We start from the raw sequence: 20,414 nt of genomic DNA on the forward strand, positions 1-20,414 counted from the left end.
CAGACAGACAGAGAGAGACATAGAGACAGAAAGCGAGAAATCACCCCCCAGGGGGGATGGTCACGCCGCAATCCCTTCTCCTCCATTCTCCTATCGGGATCTTGGGCACGCACGCACACGCGCCCGGCGTGAGTTTTAAGCCACCGGGTCCGGGACGCGAACCGCGTCGATTACGTGGGAGTCCAGTGACATAGCCATTACGCTAACTGCTGGTTCCCAATCCTGGCAGTCTTAAACTACAGCTGTGTTTAAGATGATGAGGAAGCAGAAACTCTGGTTAGGTCAAAGAAGAAAAGAACACAGTCATTCAGAGAGAGGTAGAGAGCAGCCCCCTTAATGCAAACTGTTTGGAATGGCCTTTGCCCTTCTTTATCCAAAACTAAATTGCACCTGCATGCAAATATGCACCACTGTGTTTCTCAAGTCACTGGAGCTAGGATTTGAACCACAGTCGGCCACATGGAATCTGGTTCTCTTACTCATTGGGCCACAAGGCTGGCCCACTGTTGTTAGATATTTGAGGATCCTACATACTGTTTTCCACAGTGGTATTAAAACATTCCTGCCAGCAGAGTATGAGGGTCCCACTTTCTTCAATCTTGCCCAGCAATTGTTCACTTTTTTCCTGAGAGCCATTCTGGCTGGGATGGTTTTGGTTTACACCTGTCTTGTGATTACTAACGTGGAATATTTTTAGCCATGTGTATGTCTTCCTTTAAGAATTGTCTATTCATATTGATTGGTCATTCTTTGGATTATAACTTTCTTTGCAGATGAACTGTTTACATTATATACATATATATATAGATATATAGTCTAGTTACTAATCCCTCGTCACAAATACAGCATGCAAATGTTTTCTCCTACTCTGCGTGTCCTTTTAAATTTTTTATTTATTTATTTTTCTTTGCTATAGGGAATGTGCACTGACAGAAAGTGAGAAATCAACCACCCCTCTCCTCCAGATGGCCATGCCACAATTTCTTCACCATTCTCCTCTTGGGTTTGGGGCACGCATGCACACACACCCTGTGTGTATTCCAAGCTGCAGGTCCAGGACTTAAACTGCACAGTTGGCTATCTGGGGTCCTGCTGCTTTGATCTACACAACCTGTTGGCCCCAATTCTTTCTTTCTTGGGGGGAGGGGGAGAGAAAGAGAGAGAAACACTCCCGAACAGGGTCCCTATCCAGTATAAACCTTATTTCTCAGCTAGCCCCAACTAGGGCACCTGCATAACGGGCGATTTCAGGGTGGCTCCCCTGCAGAACCCTGCGTAGATCTACCCGCAGAGCAGGCATGGCCGCTGCGCCACCGTCTGGCACCATCATCAGCCTCGTCACGCCACATTCCAGTTATAATAAACTCCAATCAACAAATGATCCTGCCTCTGTCCGAAACACTCGCCCACCCCTCCCCTTTGGGAAACCTTTTCTAATTTTTCAGTTCTAAGAGGTTACAAGAAACAGTACTCTTATTCCAGACTCACCCGCCTACTAAAATTACTAATTTCTGTCTTTATCGTCCGTTCCCAGATCCCAACTCCTGCGTGCTAAGTGCCTGGCACTAACGGGCACCTAGTTAATAAATGCTCGTTGATTCAAGGTATCAATGCAAGAACTATCTGGTCAATTCACAGGGAGAAAAGTGAGGAATTTCATCCTGAGTCAGAAATCAAGTGACAGAGGTAAAACTGGAAGCCTGGGCCCCCACGTGCACCAGCTCGGGGCCCCGCCCACCCTCCTGGCCACTTGCTAGGGCCGGCTCCACCTAACTCCGCCCCTTCCGTCTGCACCTTCCCGAAACGATCTTGACTCTCCACGGCCGCCGTAGTGCGTCGGTTCCGTTGCCGTTGGAAACGACCCCCGACCCGGGAGGGAGCTAGAGAGACGTTTCCCGCCGGCGGGAGCTGCGGCGGGGGTCGGCGCTGCAGCACCATGGCGGACCAGCTGTACCTGGAGAATATAGACGAGTTCGTCACGGACCAAAACAAGATCGTGAGGAGCTAGGACCAGGGAGGGCGGGCATGCAGCTGGGGTCCTGGGCCCGGCCAGGGTGCGGGGGCCCTGATCCCTTTGAGTGTGGCCTCGTTGGGGCCATTCGAGAGGGAGACAGGTCCCACGCTTGGTCCCGTGGACCCGCGTGGGCGCGCGGGGAGGCCTGCGGGGTGGGCGTGCGGGGAACTGCCCTGGGCAGGGCAGCGGAGGGAGGGGTGTCGGGTGGGAGCTATCTCGAAGTGATTCCTGTACCTTTCCTATCCGGGGCTGGCGTTCCAAGTCCCAAGTTTATAGTTAAGGAAACGGAGTCTTAACCGGCGTAAGTGACAAGTTGTTGACTCTCCAGACACTTAGTTTCCTCTTCCTGGAAAGATAAGACTTGACCTGCCTCACAGGGTTGGTGTGAACACCAGCGGAGACGGTGGATGTGAGTGCGCTTTGCAAACTGAGATGCTCAAGCGCCTACTGTGAACCAAGGACGGTGGATACGCGTTGCATTTAAATTTTACAGTGACCCTCCTCCTACTCCCCTTCTGCTGTCGGGGTGCTAGTATCCCTAGAAGAGAACATTGAAGCAGAGGGCCAAACGGCATTTCAATTAGTAAGGGATAGGCAGGGTTAGGCAGTCTTTGAGCCCAGGTCTGTACTGCCACTAAGGCTAATACATTACGGCGCCTTTGCCTGACCTATGTAAGTCTTCGAATTGGCGGAAGCTCAGCCTTTAGAATTACTGGAAGAGACATTGAGAGAAGAGAGTGACAGACATACTGGGTCAAGGAATGATGAAGGCATGATGCCTCCAGTTCTCAGTCTAACCTCTAATACAACACTTCCATCCACTTCACTCATTTCCTGACTCCGGAATCACCTGTGCCCTATGTTTGTGTGCCTGTAACATTCCTTATTCACTTCTGAGTTGTGTACTTCAAAGTGATCTAACTTCCTGGTGAGTTTTAGTTTGGATTTGGATCATGTCCCCCAAAAATGACAACATGAAGTTAGGGTCTAAGTGAAACAAGGAATGGAAGGGAAATAACTTTAAATTTACATATATATATGTATATATATATAAATATTCAGGCTGCCTTTTTGCATTCTTTAGACTGTGAAACACACTTCCTAGTATTTGTAATATAAATATCTTAGTCCTACCTGCCCGGATAGAAGGTTCTTGGCAAAACAGCAGTGGCATCTATTCTAACTTTGTAAGACATAGTCATCTAAAAATAGGCATCTTTAGGAGTGGGCCCTTGGGAATGATCTATACCCCAGAGTTATCTAATAAAACACTGTTTTAAAATAAAATATTCTTCTTCCAGGTTACATACAAGTGGCTGAGCTATACACTAGGTGTTCATGTTAACCAGGCCAAACAGTAAGTCTAATTTGAATCACATTGGAGTTTTTGTTTTGCTTTGTTTTTAAAGCTACATATTGCCTCTAGGTTAGAACTATATTTTTCCCCCTCTGGGGAAGTGGGAAAGAATACTATTTTTACTACCTCTTACTACTTTTGCCTCTTTCAAGAGACTGCTGGACTTGTAGATAAATGTGTAATGATGAATTTACTGGAATTATTTGCAGCCTCAGCCTGTGATAAGCATCACTTTGTTATTTCAGATTAAATGGGCTAGCCAGGTGTGATTACATCTCAGACTTACATGTCTGTTATCTCACGACATTTTCACATTTCTTGGGCCTGTTTCCAGGTGCTATTGAAATACTCCCATAATGAGGTCAACAGGTGTTTGACACACGCTGTATGACTATGTAAGGGGACGGTGTGGAGTGGGACAGAGCATTGCTCTTCTTGAATTCTGCCATATCACCTTTCCTTGCTAAAACTTGTCTAATCAGAGGCTAAAAGGGGAAAGGCAAACTTCAATTAACTTCAGAATTTTTTAACATGCAAAGGTATAGGTGTTGTCTATGTCCTAAGGGAGGAACTGGTGAACATTCAGAAGGCTTATAGGATAATGGTATTACAGTACAATAGAATATACATTTTCCATGAGCTTTCTGAAGACCCTTTGGATTTTGGGTTAAATGCTCATTAGTTTGTCTTATTTCTAAGAGTGATCTGACTTTTTTCTATTCCTTGACTGAGTCCTAGAAAATCTCTAGAACATCCTTGATCTCAGGCCAGCCCTGTGGCCTAGTGGTTGAGGGAGCTGGGATCACACATGGCTGAAAGCAGTTCAGATCCTGACCCTGGCAGCTTGAGCAAAAACACTGGCCTATGTGCATGTGTGCATGCCCAAAATCCCAACAAACAGGATTGTAATATGATCACTCCCCACTAGAGGATGCATTCTCCCCATCTGTCTCCCTCTGATGAGTGCACTTGTCCTCTGGCAAATAAGAAAAGGAAAAAAAAAAAACCCTCTGATCTCTAGAATGGGTTGATTTGGCTTTGTTTGTGTTATTATTACATAGACCTAGGAATCTGATTTTGGCTGTGATACTCAAGTATATGAGACCTGGACTCTTAGCCTAGTGTAGATTTGGATTGATTTTTGACTATCTCGGATTGCCCGCAACCAGTCCTGGCCCAAACTGAAGAGGTTTAGGTAACTTTGGAAATGAACAACTGTAAGAATTATCATTCAGGGCCAGTAGGTGGCATGGTGGTTAAGGTCACTGGATTCCGCATGGCTGATTTAGTGGTCTGAGTCCTGGACCTGACAACATTCCAGGTGCATGTGCATATGTGCCCCAAATCGTGAGAGGAGCGTGGAGGAGAAAGGGTTTCGGTATGGCCATACCACTGGGGGTTGATTTCTCACTTTGCCTCTCTCTCCTTCAAATCCTCAGCAAGTGCACATGCCCTATAACAAAACTAAAAAGAAAAAAAGAATTGTTGTTCAATGTGGTTGTGAATTTTTACAAATGGGATGAAGCAATCATTACTATATGTTTGTTGTAAAGATGCATATTGACGACTGGCATTCTCTGGAGATGAAATAAAGATGCCTGCAATTTGACTGCAGCTACCCTGATTTTTTTCCCCCCCTTTGGAGAGATTTTTGTTATAGGGCATGTGCACTTCCTGGGGAGACAGAGATGAAGAGAAAGTGAGAAATCACCCCCCCAGGGAGGATGACCAAATTGCAGTCCCTTTCCCTCCATTCTCCTCTCGAGATCTTGAGCATGTACACACATGTGCCTGGTGTGAGTTTCAGGCCACCAGGTCCAGGACTCAAACTACAGTCAGCCATGTGGGAGTCCAGTGCCCCAACCACCATGCCACCCACTGACTACTGTAATTTTTATTGCATCAGCACACTGTGTAGCTCCTGTCTGTCTCCCCAGCTTCATTCCAACATGCCTACTTCTTTTTTTTTTTGGAGAGGTTTTTGCTATAGGGCGCTTGCGCTTGCCAGAAAGAGAGAGACAGAGACATAAAGTGAGAAATCTCTCCCTGGGAAGGATAGCCACATCGCAATCCCTTCTCCTCCATTCTCCTCTCAAGATCTTGGGCACGCATGCACATGTGCCCAGTGTGAGTTTAAGCCACTGGGTCCAGGACTCGAACCGTGGTCGACTATATGGGAGTCCAGCGACATAGCCATTGCACCAACTGCTGGTCCCAATGTGCCAACTTCTTTATCACCCTAGGACCTTTGTATCTTTCCCCCCACCTGGGATGCTCTTCTCCCAGCTGTCCTCATCCTTCTGGTTTCAAGTCAGATTTTATGTTACTTCTTGTAACAAGCCTTCCTGAATGCTCGGTTTCAAGTGTCCTCACCCCTCGAGATTGAGATTGAGATTGAATGGTCACGTACTACACAACTCACCCATGTAAAGTGTACAAGTCAGTGTTTTCTAGTATATTGACAAGAGTTGTCCAGCCATCACCACAGTCGATTTTAGAACCCTTTCATAACCCCGAAAAGAAAGCACGTACCCCTTGGTAGTCACTCATCATTTACCCCCAACCGCTCCCCCATTATCTTCCTCCCCATCCCTAGATAGCTACTGGTTTTTTCTGTCTTAGATTTGCCTGTTCTGATTGTTGATAGTTTTATGTATCTGGTTTCTTTTACTCGGCATGTTTTTAAGGTTTGTTCCTATTGTAGCATGTATCAGTACATAATTCCTTTTTATGGATAGTTACTCTGCAATCCCTTCTCCACTTCTCCATCCTGGTGGGGATGTGAAGAATGCATATATATGTGCCTATCATGTATTTTAAGACAGTAGAGCTGGTTTTCGAACTGTAGTTAGCCATATGGGATTGGTTCCCTTAACCACTAGGTTAGGAGAGCAGCCCTCAAGCTGATTTTAAATGAAGCACTAAAATATGTAAATATTGATTTTGTATTTTAAGAATCATTTGGAGTTATTGTTTGCGTATAATATTAGGAAAGGGTCCAGCTTCTTTCTTTTGCATGCAGGTATCCAGATTGGATTTTTTCCTTCAAGTTTTTGCTATAGGTTGTATGTGCTTGCCTGAGAGAGAGAGAGGTGGAAAGTGAGAAATCATTCCTTTGGGGGTAGCCACACTGCAGTCCCTTCTCCTCCATTCTCCTCTTGGTATTTTTTAGGCATGCATGCACATGCACTGAGCATGTTTTTCAAGCCGCCAGATCTGGGACTCAAACACAGAGTTGGCCATGTGGATCTAGCACCTTAACTACTATGCCACCTGCTGGCCCCTGGATAGTCCTTATTTATTGCCTGACATTTTATTATTGTATACCACCTGACTTTCCCACTAGAATATAAGCTTCATGAAGATAGGAAATTTGTTTGTCAAATTTAGTACTGTTGTAATTACTGTTGCTATGTAGCAACTCACCCCAAAACTTAGCTGCTGGAAACAGTCATTTTATTATGCTTGTAGAGTCTTTTGGTCTAGAATTTGGATAGGGCACCGTGAATGGCTTATATCTATTTCATGGTGTTTGGACCCTCATTTGCAAAGTTTGAATGACTGCAACCCCATCATCTACAGGCATCTTTCTGTCTATGTCTGACAGTTGATGCTGGCCCTCTTTTGGGACTTGAGCTGGGTCTGTTGCCCATAGTACTTGCTTGTGGTATGTGTGGCCTAGGCTTCTCAGTATGATGCTTCCAGGTCAGCCTTCTCACATGGTGGCTCAGGCCTCTGAAAACTTGTGCTCCTGCATAAGGCAGAAGCCAGTTGACTTTTATTTATTTATTTATTTATTTTTGAAGAGGTTTTTTGCTATAGGGCATGTGTGCTCTCCAGAGAGACAGAAAGTGAGAAATCACCCCCCAGGGGGGATGGCCATACCACAATCCCTTCTCCTCCATTCTCCTCTCGGGATCTTGGGCACGCACGCACACGCACCCGGTGTGAGTTTAAGCCACTGGGTCTGGGACGCAAACCGCGGTCGACTACATGGGAGTCCAGCGACATAGCCATTACGCTGACTGCTGGTTCCGAGCCAGTTGACTTTTTTGACTAGCCTTGGAAGTCAAGCAGTGACTCATAGCTCTCTCAAATTCAAGGAGTGGGAATGGACTCCGTCTGCCTCACTGGGAGGATATAGAAGAGTATGTAGAATGGGAGATGCTCTCTCAGCCATCTTTGGAAAATACAGTATGCCACAATTTAGCTGATGAATGCCAAGCCTTATAGTAGGTATTTTCACAACTACCACTCTCACATAATCTTTATAACCATTCAGTCTGTGGGTGTTACCTACCTCTTTTAACAGGTGAGAGAACTGAGACTTAGAGACTCTCTTGTACTCTTATTTCTTTACCTTTAGTGGAAGCATTTTTCCCTCTTGGTACTGAGGACATTGGCTTGGCATGGTTGGTCCTGATTTGCTTGGATAAATTCAAGAAGTATTTTTTCAGTTCTCTATATTTTTGGCATTGTCTTAGGCTCTGTTTGTTGCTCTCTGGACATACGTGTGTCCTCTGGCAATTAAAAATAGTGGAAAACAAACAAGAATTTGCATTGGATTTCTTGCTAATAATACAAGAAAGAATATCTGGGGTTGATCTGGAAGACAAGTACATAAAAAAATAATGACTCAGATATTAGAGGCAAAGTATGAGTTGCAGAAAGAAGATAGTGCATTGGGCCAGCAAGTACCTTGAGCATAGTGCCTGCCTATCATGCCTTCTGCTAGCATGGTCTTAATTAGCATAAATAAACCAAAATGTTCATGAATCTGTTCCTCATCTGTCCTTCTAACAACTACTGCAGTGGAAAGAAACACTAGGGAGCGAGGTTGAGAATCAAGAGAGTCCATTTTTGTCCTCAAGGAGCTTATAGCCTAGATACGTAAACTGAGTAGTTAGAATACAGTGGTGAGTCCTGCGATGATAGATATGGAATAGTCTCTTAGAGATTAGAAGGTAGGGGCGCTCTGCTGGCCTGATGGTGTTAGGGAAGGTTTCCGCTTGGAGCTGAAAGTGAGCTGTTGTCTTGTTGAGGAATTGGGTGAATAAGGTCTGAGAAGAGCATTCCAGGCAGAACAAGGGCCATATACAGAGGGGCAAGGGAAACTGCAGAAAGGCTGAAAATGGTGTTGGGGGATGGAGAGAGGTATAGAGGTGCAGGGTACAGGGCTGAGAACAAGAGGGTCGTACATGTCATCCACGGGGATTGGATATGAAGCTGCTCCTTAAGGAATAGGGAGGTAACGAAAACTGGAAAAGGAATAATACTCCAGATAAGAATAGCCTTTCAACTCACTTAATGACTAAGAGGCATCTCAAATTTAACGTGCCCTGAGACCTAACTCCTGATTTCTCCACAGCCTGCTTCTCCTACATTTCCCCCACCCCAGTGGATGACAGTTTCATTCTTTGAGTTGCCTAGTCCAGTCATCATTGATTCCTCTTTTCCTCACACCCTTTAGCCAGTCCATCAGCAGATCCTGTTGTTTGTCCCTATAAAATACACTCAGGATTAATCCACCTCTTACCTCCACTGCTGTCACTCTAGTGTCATCTCTGTCCTGGATCACAGTAGCCTCCAAAGTAGTTTTAGCTTCAGTCTTTACCTCTGGACAGTATCTTCTCCACCCAGCTGTGAAGGGTCCTTTTAAAAAGTGAGATCATGTCACTTGCACACTCAACTTCTTTTGGCTTCCTTTCTTAGTCTTGTGGTGTTCACAAAATGCCACATCTTGCACTGTGCCCTCTTCCCTGCCTGGATCCTTGCTACCCCACTTCAGCTTGCTGGCTTCCTATCTATGCCTTGGGCCTTGCTCACGTTCTTGTTTTAGAACTTTTGTGTTCATTCTTTTCTCTGCTTGGGACATTCTTCCCCAAGATACTCATAGTGGTGACTCCCTCACTTCCTGAAGGGCTCTACTCATCACACCTTCCCTAATCTCCTCATATAGAATATCAGAACTCCACAGTCACTCTCTGCCTTACCTTACTTAGTTTTTATTCCATAGACTGACTTCTATTTGAGAGTATGCTTATTTGACTCATTAATAGTGTATCTTGCTTTTTTCTTTCTTTTTTTGTGGGAGAGATTTTTGCTATAGGGTGCATGTGCTTGCCAGAGAGAGACAAAGAGACAGAGAGACAGAAAGTGGGAAATCACTCTCCAGGGGTGATGGCCATACCATAATCCTTTCTCCTCCAGTCTCTTCTCAGGATTTTGGGCATATATGCACATGCGCCTGGCATGAGTTTTAGGCCTCCACATCTGGGAGGTCAACTACATGGGAGTCCAGCAACATAACTATTACGGTATTTGCTGGTTTCTTTTTTATTTTTTATTTTTTAAGAGAGATTTTTGCTATAGGGTGCACGCACTCATCAGAGAAACAGAAAGTGAGAAATCACCCTCCAGTGGGTATGGCCACACTGCATTCCCTTCTCCTTTATTCTCTTCTTGGGATTTTGGGCAGATACACACATATGCCCGGAATGAATTTCAAGCTGCTGGGTCCAGGACTTGAACCGCAGTCAACTATGTGGGAGTCCAGTGACATAACCATTACGCCATCGTCTGGTCCCTATCTTTCTTTTTTCTAGAATATAAGCTCTGAAAGAGTAGGGACTTTGATTACTTTGTTTGCTGCTCTCTCCCCAAGCAGGGAACATAAGGTAATCACTCAGTAAAGACTTGTTGACTGCAGCACTTGATTTGCATTCTGAAAACTGATGGATAATGAAGGTGTGGGGAGGGAAGATGAGTTTACACTTGGAATTGAAATAGTCCACTCAAGAGATTCAGAGGGCACGGAGTCAAGAATTACTCGGAAGGGAGAGCTGACTAGACTTGGCAACTCACTGGATGGGGAGAAGTGAAGGATGATGACTCCCAGATTTCTGGCTTGAGTGGTTTGAGCAGGGACAGTGTTTTCAGGGATAGATGAATGACATAGAGAGTATATGGCATGGTGACCAACCATTCTGGTTTGCCCAGGATAGTTGGTTTTGCACTGTGGGTCCATGTCCCAGGAAACCCATCAGACCCAAGTAAACCAGGATGGTAGTCACTAATACATAGAGCTGAAGGCAGCATGCCAGCAGTGAGGACAGAGAGCAGGTAGGGAAGTCTGTGCAGAGGGGCAGCAGGAGACTCAGTGGGGCATGGTTTCATGGAAACTAAGAAGAAAGTAGTCTGCAGGCAGGTCAGGTTTCTCTGGGGATGTTTTAGTTTCTAGCTGTCCTTGACAGATATATGTCAAGTTAGAGAGCTCAGTAAGTTGTTTCTTGAAATAAAATGTTATCTCTCTTTCTTGTTAAATTGTAATTATTGAGGGGAGATAACTTCTGATACTTGATAGATCATAGGGCTAAAAATGAATTCAGGGATTTTACTAAAAGCTTTATTTCTGCATTTAATGTTTAGCTATCTCGGGTGTAGAGAGCGTTTTTAATGCTGTGCAGTGTGAATAAGTCTACGTTCTGCAGTTCTGAGACGCCCATTTAATTTGAGTAATCATAATACTGGAATCTCAGAGCCGGACTTATGTGATCATGTACATAGCAGTTCTTAACATTTTAGGAGAATGAACTCTTGAGAATCTTTTAAAAACCCTAAACCATCTCCCACTCAAAAAATATATAAACATTTGATGACACTTTGGTGTGAAGGGTTATTAATAATCACATGAATCCCAGGTTAAAAGAATCATTTGTCGGGACCAGCAGTTGGTGTAAAGGCTGTGACGCTGGGCTCCCATGTAGTCGACTATGGTTCGAGTCCTGGACCCGGTGGCTTAAACTCTCTCTTGGCACATGTGCGCGTGTGCCCAAGATCCCGAGAGGAGAATGGAGGAGAAGGGATTGTGGTGTGGCCATCCCCCCAGGGGGGTGATTTCTTGCTTTCTGTCTCTCTGTCTCTCTCTGTCTGTCTGGTGAGCACATGTGCCCTATAGCAAAAACCTCTCCAAAAAAAAAAAAAAAGAGTCATTTGTCTAGTATAGCCATTAGGATAGGAAGTTCTAGAAGAATGAAATAGTTTATCCAGAATTACATAGCTAAATAGTATCTGAACTTATTTAAGAGAATCACTTATCTAATATAGCCGTCCTGTTTCATACCTCAGTATAATAAGAGGCCTAGAAAAATGAATTAACCAGAAGAAAAAGCTAGGTAGTGTCTGAACTTACTGATTCAGCATTCTGTGCATGGTATATCCCTGCCGCTGTTTAAATGCAGGTTCTGCCCCCCTTGGCCCGTTCTTAGACTTATTTTATTTATACTTCAGACACTTACTGGATCAGCATGCCAGCTCAGTACAAGTTGACGCCAATCTCTTTGTCCCCATCTAAAGTTTGTCCTTTTATTCACTTTCTGTCTTTAGTCTGAGCACACATCCTACTATTTAGAAAATGTGATGGATTATCATTCTTTTATCTAACTTTGCCACGAACTGAAAATTGATGAGGTAAAAACTTACTAATGACTTTTGTGTCTTCATTGCTTTGGGACAGGATGCTGTATGAATATGTTGAAAAGAAGCGGAAGGAAAATTCAGGAGCCCAACTGCATGTCACCTATTTGGTGTCCGGGAGTCTTATTCAAAATGGATATTCGGTAAGTTTTTAGAATCTTATAATGACCTTCACTGTGTTTGAGCTATCAGCAGTGTGTTACATGAGAGGAAAACCCGAGATTCAGTATTATGGGAATTTTAAAAAGCTTCTTGAAGATCATGATTATTCTGGATTTTTTTTTTTTTTTTTTTTTTTTTGGGGGGGTTTTTTTGCGTAGTGGGCGCTCGCCAGACAGACAGAGAGAGACATAGAGACAGAAAGCAAGAAATCACCCCCCCAGGGGGGATGGTCACGCCGCAATCCCTTCTCCTCCATTCTCCTCTCGGGATCTTGGGCATGCACACACACGCGCCCGGCGTGAGTTTTAAGCCACCGGGTCTGGGACGCGAACCGTGGTCAACTATGTGGGAGTCCAGCGACATAGCCATTATGCTAACTGCTGGTTCCCATGATTTTTCTGGATTTTTAGACTAAAATTCTGAGGAGTTTGGGTAATATTAATATCTTGTTTGTGATGCAGAGTCTGTATCATTACTATGTAATTTCCCTAGACAACAAGACATTAGGGGACTGTTTCTGTTGTTCCCTATACCTCTTCCTTTTGAAGTTGTATTAGAACAATGGTGGTTAATTTTCACCCTGCTCACATTTGAAGCCACAAACCCAGGTGTTCAAAAATTAAATTTTTTGTTTTGTTTTCAATTTGCTATAGGTTGCGCGCACTCACGGAGTGTGTGGAAGGGAACAGAGAGAAAGTAAGAAAGTATTCCCCATTGGGGGAGGGCCATGCCAAGTCCGTTTATTCCATCCTCTGAATTTTGGGCACATATACTCAAGCATAGGTGGCGTGTTTTTCAAGCCACCAGATTTGTGACTTGAACCGTGTGGAACCCAGTTGTCCTAACGTCCATGCCACCTACTTGCCCTCTGAGACGATTTTTCAGAATGATGTTTAATTGGCCCAGCCAGTGTGATCCTGGAGCTATGTGGAAGGGCCCAGCCTTTGGACCCTGGGTTGACCTGAACATACCAAGTATACCTGTAGGTGTGCCTGTGATCCTATCCTAGCCGACTGGAAGACTTGCGGGGAGGATTGCAGCATGTCAGGCCCTGTCAGGGGTCCACCTGTGTGTGTCTCTCTCAATAAGTAAACTTTAAAAAGCGATGTGTAACCTCCAATCTGCTGAGAACTGCTGTGGCTTACTTATAGAAGTCCTTATATTTCTAAAATTAAGACATTTAAGGACCAGCAGTTAGCGTAATGGCTATGTCGCTGGACTCCCACGTAATTGACTGTGGTTCGCATCCCGGACCCAGTGGCTTAAAACTCACGCCGGGCGCATGTGCGTGCGTGCCCAAGATCCCGAGAGGAGAATGGAGGAGAAGGGATTGCGGCATGACCCTCCCCCCTGGGGGGTGATTTCTCACTTTCTGTCTCTCTATCTCTCTCTGTCTGGCAAGCGCACACACCCTATAGAAAAATCTCTCTCAAAAAAAAAAAAAAAAGACATTTAAATTCTCATCTTTAAGCAGCAGAATGCTTTCTCAAAATTACAACCAGAATATTAATATGTAAAATATGAGTGGAGTTGCTGAAGTATTGTGAGGATTTTGGAGTCCTAGACCTGTCCTCTGTTCATATCACTGGGCAGCTCTGTGGGAACCTGTAGAGGACTGACCAGTGTGGATGGCCACCATGCTTTTTTTCTTAAAACTGTCCTCCTAAGGAAAGGCAAGTTGGTAAGCAGATTTTGTTCTTCTAAGTCTCCTAATTTCTTTTTGAAGTTTTAAGTGTTTCTAGAAAGAAAGAAGTTTTAGGCTCTGGATTTTTAAAACAATGTAAATTAATTTTTATAATGATCATGATTATTGTAAGAAATATTTAACAGTATACAGAGAATAGAATATTCCTTCTAAGCACATCCTAGAGATCCTTCTAAAAGATTGTCTGAAAATTTTCAATTAATAGTATTTGGTTGATTTTCTTTTTGTGTCTTAAAGGTTGTCAACCTGATCTAAACTTTTTTTTTTTTTTTTAAGGGGTTTTGCTATAGGGCGCATGCACTTGCCAGACAGACAGAGAGAGACAGAGAGACAGAAAGCGAGAAATCACCCCCCAGGAGGGATGGCCACACCGCAATCCCTTCTCCTCCATTCTCCTCTCGGGATCTTGGGCACTCACGCACACGCGCCCGGCATGAGTTTTAAGCTACTGGGTCCGCGACTCGAACCACGGTCGACTACATGGGAGTCCAGCGACATAGCCATTACGCCAACTGCTGTTCCCAATCTGATCTAACCTTTGTAAGTTTCCCATTAGTTTTTCATGTAATGATTTGAACTGAAATTGTTTTTTTGTCAGGATCATTAATTCACAAGAGGTTACAAAATTGTGATATTTTAATTTTGGTTTTCTGTAAAGAGCTTTCTCTTTTGACTAGCCATATCTTCTCCAAACTCAAAATCTCAGGGGGCTATTCTGTAACAGGCTCTTGAGTTTGTGGGTGCTGAACTTAACACCTTTGTCTACCTGAACAGGAACTCACTGATTTTAGCACCAGCAAGTTGGCGTTTCCACTCAGTTGTTTTTATGCATTTTCAATATCCCCTGAGGCAGCATTTTGCCACACTGAACTGTCTGGGTTATCCAGATTTTCTCCTGGGTTCTGAATTACTGTTCTTAGGGTTCTTACTGCAAAGCCACATTGGTTTTGAGCGGTTAGTTCCTAATGTTCTTTTTTTCATAAGCACTATAATTTTTAGCGTGCAGTTTTGCAGAACATGACACTTTTAGAGAACATCTCTTCTAATTTTCTAAGAGAAAGCACATTGGTAAACATACTAATATTCCAAGTTATGATTACACTTTTTAAACATATTTGATGTTTATGTTGTTTTTTCTCTTACATTGTAAATGTTGGTGTTTCCTAACACGAACACAAATATGAGGGAACTTCAAAGAGTGTGTGGAAAAATAGACTTAAAAAATAAAAGTAAAAAATGTACTTTGTTTTCCAACATAAATCTCCTCAAGTTCAAGACACTTTTTTAAGTGATGATACCAGCCATTTAGCCCATCCCGAAAGAATCAGAAGTCCTGGGAATTTAACCTTGTGATTGTAGTCTTTTCTGCATAATTAGCTGAAGAAAAATGGGTGCTCTTTATAGATTTTTGTTTTAAACTGAGGAAATAAGAATTTTAAAGGAGCCAAATCAGGACAATTAAGCGGATGCTTAATTTAATATAAGAGTTTCTTACTGAAACTCTCACATAATTGTCGTTTGTTTGATGGGAGGAATAAGTAGGAGCATTATTGTGTGAAGGACTTTTTGGTGACACCTTCCAGGCATTCTTTTGCTAATGCTTTGTCTAACTTTCTCAAAAATTTCTCATAAAAAGATGTTACTGTCCTTTGGTACACCAGAAAGTCAATAAGCAGGATGCCTTGGGCATCCCTGAAATATGACCTGTGCTCTTGATTGGCCCACTTTTGCTTTGGGTGGACCACTTCTGCCTCTAGGTAGACATTGCTTTGATCGTGCTTGGTCTTCAGGATCATACTGGTGAAGCCATGTGTCACCTTCTGCTACAATTTCGAAGAAATGCTTCAGGATCTTGATTATTCTTGTTAAAGAATATCCACGGAAAGCTTTGCTCTTCCCTGCAGGTGTCTTAAGCATAATGGTTTGGACAACATTTGAGCAGAAAGTTTGCCCAGTGGGCACATGCCCACAATCTGAGGGTGGCTAAAGGGCAGACTGAGCCTGAAGCTGGGGGGGCAGATTATGCCATCGAGACCCTATTAGGGGTGCTCTCTCTATCTCTCTCTCACTCATGGAAGAAATTCAAAAAATAGACTTAAGTGAAGGGTAAAAAATGAACCAGCAGATGGCATAATGGTTACATCAGTGGGATCCCACATAATCTACCATGATTTGAGTCCCGGACGTGGTGGCTTAAAAACTCACACGGGGTGTATGTGTGTGTGCCCAAAATACCGAGAGGAGAATGGGGAAGAAGGGACTGCGGCGTGGCTATCCCCCTTGATGATTCTCGCTTTCTGTCTCTCTTACAAGCACACATGCCCTGTAGCAAGAATCTCTCTAAACAAAAAAAGGTTGGGGAATGTGTAGATGGTCTTCTGCTTCAGATGTCATCTTTAACATCATCTTATCCCTTTTTAAAAGGAGTTATCCATTTGTACACTGTTGATTTCTTTGGGACATTGTCCCTGTAAACCTTTCCTAAAGAATCAGTGATATTCCTTGGGAACCAGCAGTTAGCATAATGGCTATGTCGCTGGAATCCCACGTAGTCAACCGCGGTTCGCGTCCCGGACCTGGTGGCTTAAAACTCACGCCAGGCACGTGTGCGTGCGTGCCCAGGATCCCGAGAGGAGAATGGGGAGAAGGGATTGCAGCGTGACCATCCCCCCTGGGGGGTGATTTCTTGCTTTCTGTCTATGTCTCTCTCTGTCTGGCGAGCGCACGCGCCCTATAGCAAAAAAAAACTCTCAAAAAAAAAAAAAAAGAATCAGTGATATTCCCATCTTTCCACCGAAGTTTCACCATAAACTTGGTGTTTTTTCTTGCTTCAGTTCTAGTAGAACTCATGTTGCTTTGACAGGGGCTCTTTCCAACTGATTCTTCTTATTCTTAGTACTTCAAAGTAGATCCTGTTAAAGCATGTTATAACAAGTTAATGTGAATTTATTTTGAGTCAAAGTTTTTTGAAGTTCATGCTTAGTTTTTTCACAATACACATTTCCCATCAACCTTCTGAATATGCCTCATATGTATTTGCTTTAGCCAAATATATGAGGTTTACCAAAGCAAAACCATTACTAACAATATGAGTGTTTAAAATAGTTTAAGATTCCTTGTAGTTCTTTCTCTGCCCTACTAAGGTTACAGTCATCTTGTGTTTAGAACTACATGAAATAATTCTTTACAATAATTAAGCCACTAATTCAGTATCTAGCTAAAAGTTTTTGCTTTCAGCTTGTAAGTTCCCTCCTTTCCCTTAAAGGTAACTATTTTTTGTTTGTGCCTTTTCCATCCATTGTTGTTGTGTGTGTTTTATAATTTAAGCAAATACATATACTCAGGACTCTCTTAGATAAGTACAACCTATTTTGCACTATTTTTTTTCTTTTGTTGGTGTTTGTTTGACTAAACAGTAGATCTTGAGCATCACACCATAGCCGTTACAGAAATATTCCTCACTCCTTATTCTATCTACATAGTGCCATTGATGGATACATCTTCATTTATTCAGGAGTGCCTCGGTGATAGTTATTTGAGTTATTTAAAATCTTTGACTATTACAAATGATATTACATTGATAGATCAGAATATATGTATATTTTTGCTAATGTGGGTCAAAGATACAATCATTGGGTATTGCTAGATAGATCTGTTTCTAATTCCTACCAGTAATGTATGAAAGTACCTGTTTACACGTAACACGTGTTTTTATGTCTCAGAGCACTTTGCGTTTCTTTTTCTGTGAACTGTCTGTTCATACCTCTTGCACATTCATCTAAAGGATTGTTAGTGGGTTTTTTTTAGAAGCCATATATTAACCCTTTGTGATATAAGTGATTTTTTTTTGTTTGTTTAACTTTATCATTCATCTTTGTATTTCTCTTTGTGTGTGTGTACACTTGCAAAGCTATTTTGTCAGTTTTCACGAATTAAGTCATTATTTTTGGATTTTCAGTTTAAAACTTTTCTAATTTTTTAGTATACTGGATTATGGAAGAATTCACCCATCTTTTCATTTTTTTTACATTTAAATCTCTGATTCATTTAGAATTTATTCTGGTATGTGGTGTGAGGCAGATCCAGTTTTTATCTGTATGATTGTACAGTCACTCTCATTAAATCACTTACTGGAAAATCCTCACAATGATCTGTAGTACTATATTTTTCTGATGTATTATTGAGATCTACACTCTTAATATTTTCCTCTATTGAGAAGTTTTCAAGCAAGAAAAAAAATTAAAATGAATCTGGCTTTATTAAACTGTAAGAGATATTTTAAGGGGTACATGGAGTTTTCCTAATTTTACTTCCAAGCACAGCTGAATATTGGCAAAGAAATTTAAGTTCTACTACTTTCAACCCTTAATGAAGTGTTATTTCTTTATAGTGCCACAAGGTTGCAGTAGTGAGAGAAGATAAATTGGAAGGTAAGTTGTTTCAGTGATTTGCAACTTTTTCCTCTTACTGCATCAGTGTAGGTACAATAAAAATTCTGCCCCTAACATCTGCATATAATATATTTAACGTCGTAACTGAAGAGCCTTGTTTTCTGTGGATTAGTAGTTTCTGAAACGTGTTAAGGTATTATACTACATCTGTCTAACTTCTTACTTTTAAGGCCAATAGTTGCTAACATTTGTAAAGTATTTTTATCACAAGATTTCAGAACTCATGACAGATACACAAAAAATTATCATGAATACCACACAGGACACCACATCAACTGTAAAAACAAAAAAAGGTCTCTACTGTACATGTTCCATTACAGTTTTTTTTTAGGAAGGACATTAAAGGATGCTTTTCTAGAAGTAAGAAAAACTTGTAAGTTTAATTTGTCCAGTTGTTTCAAGACTTAATGCTACTGTCCTCTTGTTTAAAAATCTAATTCAAAAGGATTTTGTAACAGGGTCCTCATGATATTAGAACCATGTATCAAGACTCATGTATGGTTGTAATTTGTATACAGAGGCCCCTGGAATTGCAGGGGGTGGGGGCATTTTCTTGCCAAATTAACTTGGGGTGGTGGGGATGTCTACTTTGTTCCTTTTGAATTCCTGCAGAAGTAGGCAAAACAAGATTTCTTTCTTTTTTAATGTAGGGAGTGTATGCTTCTGGGAGAGACGAAGAAAGAGGGGAGAAGTAAGAAATCACATCTTCTTCCCCTACCCCGGGGATATGGCCATGCTACAATCCCTTCTCCAGTTTCCTTTCAGGATTTTGGGAATGCATGTACATGTTTCCAGGATGTTTTTGACGCCTCTGGGTCTGTGACTTGAACCTCACAGTTGGCCATGTGGGACCAGCTGCCTTAATTACTACACCACTGACTGACCCAAGATTTCTTCTTTATGTAGCTCTGTCATGATTGTCTACTATGTGCCAAGGCTTGTGTTAGTCAGTTGGGATGTGAAATGAGTTAGGCACAACCTCTTCCCTTGTGGAACCCGAAATTTGTTTTTGTGAAATTCTGTAGTGTTTTTTCTTTGCAGGCTTTATCTAGTTTGTAGTATTTTTATTACAGAATCACTTTCTCTAAGCTAAAGTTAAAATACCTAAACAAGTCTTCTCAGATAGACATTACTTATTCCTCTTTAATTATATGCTAGAGTGTAAAGTTCTTCCCTGATGAAAAAAAAAAAGAACATCATAGTCATCATCAATCATTAATTCGTATTTACTGAGTGTCCACTTTATGAGTGATACCCTCATAGGTGCTGTACTTAGAAATGAGTCACCACCACCTACCTTGTCATAATGTTCCTGTTGCAGACAGAAGGGTTGATGTTTTACTGTATATGTGGCCATTTAGCCTTTTAGAGGTTTTTGGACCGCAACAGATTGCAAATGGTTTTAATGCAGAAGGGCTTCTTGTTAAAGTCCCCACATGCTATGAAGTTTGTGTATTAACAGACTGCTTTTCCTGTTGACTTGCAGCAGTGAAGTCCAAGTTGGCTGTGACTGCCAGCATCCATGTGTACAGCATCCAGAAAGCCATGCTAAAGGACAGTGGGCCTCTGTTCAATACGGACTATGACATCCTTAAAAGCAACTTGCAGAACTGCAGCAAGTAAGCTCCTTAATGTTCCTTGTAGGCTTCTTTACAAATTGATTTTGTAAGATGTTTACACAGTGGCTGCCTCTTAAGAGTGAATGCCAAGTCTAGTAAAACTCCATTTATCTTGCAGTAAGACACATGCCTGGTTTTATTAGTGCATCATAAGGTGAAAAATAGCAGCCACAACCCATACTGAAATCCGCAGTGGACTCCCCATAAATCTACTTCTCATATATTTATCCTGTCACTGTCACCCAACATGTTTGTTGTACCCCCTTGTTACTCCCTTACCCCAGTCTCTGCTTGTCTAAATCCTAACCATCCTTGAAGAACCTGTTCAAATGTCATCCTTCAATAAACTATTCCTGATTTGATGTCTCTCTACCTTCCGTCCCAGTGCCATGTTTTCTTGAGCTTCCATAGCCAGGATCAGATTTTGTAAATCTTTAGTGTCTTCCACAGTTCAGGGAGCTGATAAAGTATAATGCATTTGTATTTCATAACTTGTCATAGGCTTGAATTGTGGCTTTGCTGCTGAATAACCATTTTGGACAGATTACTTTAACTCTTTGAGCTTTGGCTTCTTCATCCTTTTTTTTTTTTTTTGGAGAGATTTTCACTATAGGGCACGTGCGCTCGCCAG

General features: G+C 42.3%; 1 protein-coding gene across 6 annotated transcripts in view; it reads left to right on the top strand.

The window, feature by feature from the left end:
- The first annotated feature begins 1,871 nt into the window (after positions 1-1,871).
- Positions 1,872-20,414, top strand: part of POLD3 (DNA polymerase delta 3, accessory subunit) — a 63,133-nt gene continuing 44,590 nt past the window's right edge. For 3 of the 6 annotated variants that reach the window (XR_333375.3, XR_333376.3, XM_006140991.3), the window contains exons 1-5: positions 1,872-1,996; positions 3,316-3,371; positions 11,887-11,989; positions 18,104-18,143; positions 19,651-19,783. Coding sequence is in view for 4 of the 6 variants with exons in the window: in XM_006140991.3 (XP_006141053.1) it covers positions 1,937-1,996; positions 3,316-3,371; positions 11,887-11,989; positions 18,104-18,143; positions 19,651-19,783 (392 nt within the window). In the remaining 2 variants the exon portion in view is untranslated. Of the gene's footprint in view, positions 1,997-2,195; positions 2,316-3,315; positions 3,372-11,886; positions 11,990-18,103; positions 18,144-18,814; positions 18,856-19,650; positions 19,784-20,414 lie in introns of those variants that run through there. The other 3 variants (XM_027774171.1, XM_006140993.2, XM_027774173.1) reach the window with 3 other exon arrangements.

Source organism: Tupaia chinensis, unplaced genomic scaffold (assembly GCF_000334495.1).
Source record: "Tupaia chinensis unplaced genomic scaffold, TupChi_1.0 Scaffold000047_1, whole genome shotgun sequence".
NCBI classification, from domain to species: domain Eukaryota; kingdom Metazoa; phylum Chordata; class Mammalia; order Scandentia; family Tupaiidae; genus Tupaia; species Tupaia belangeri.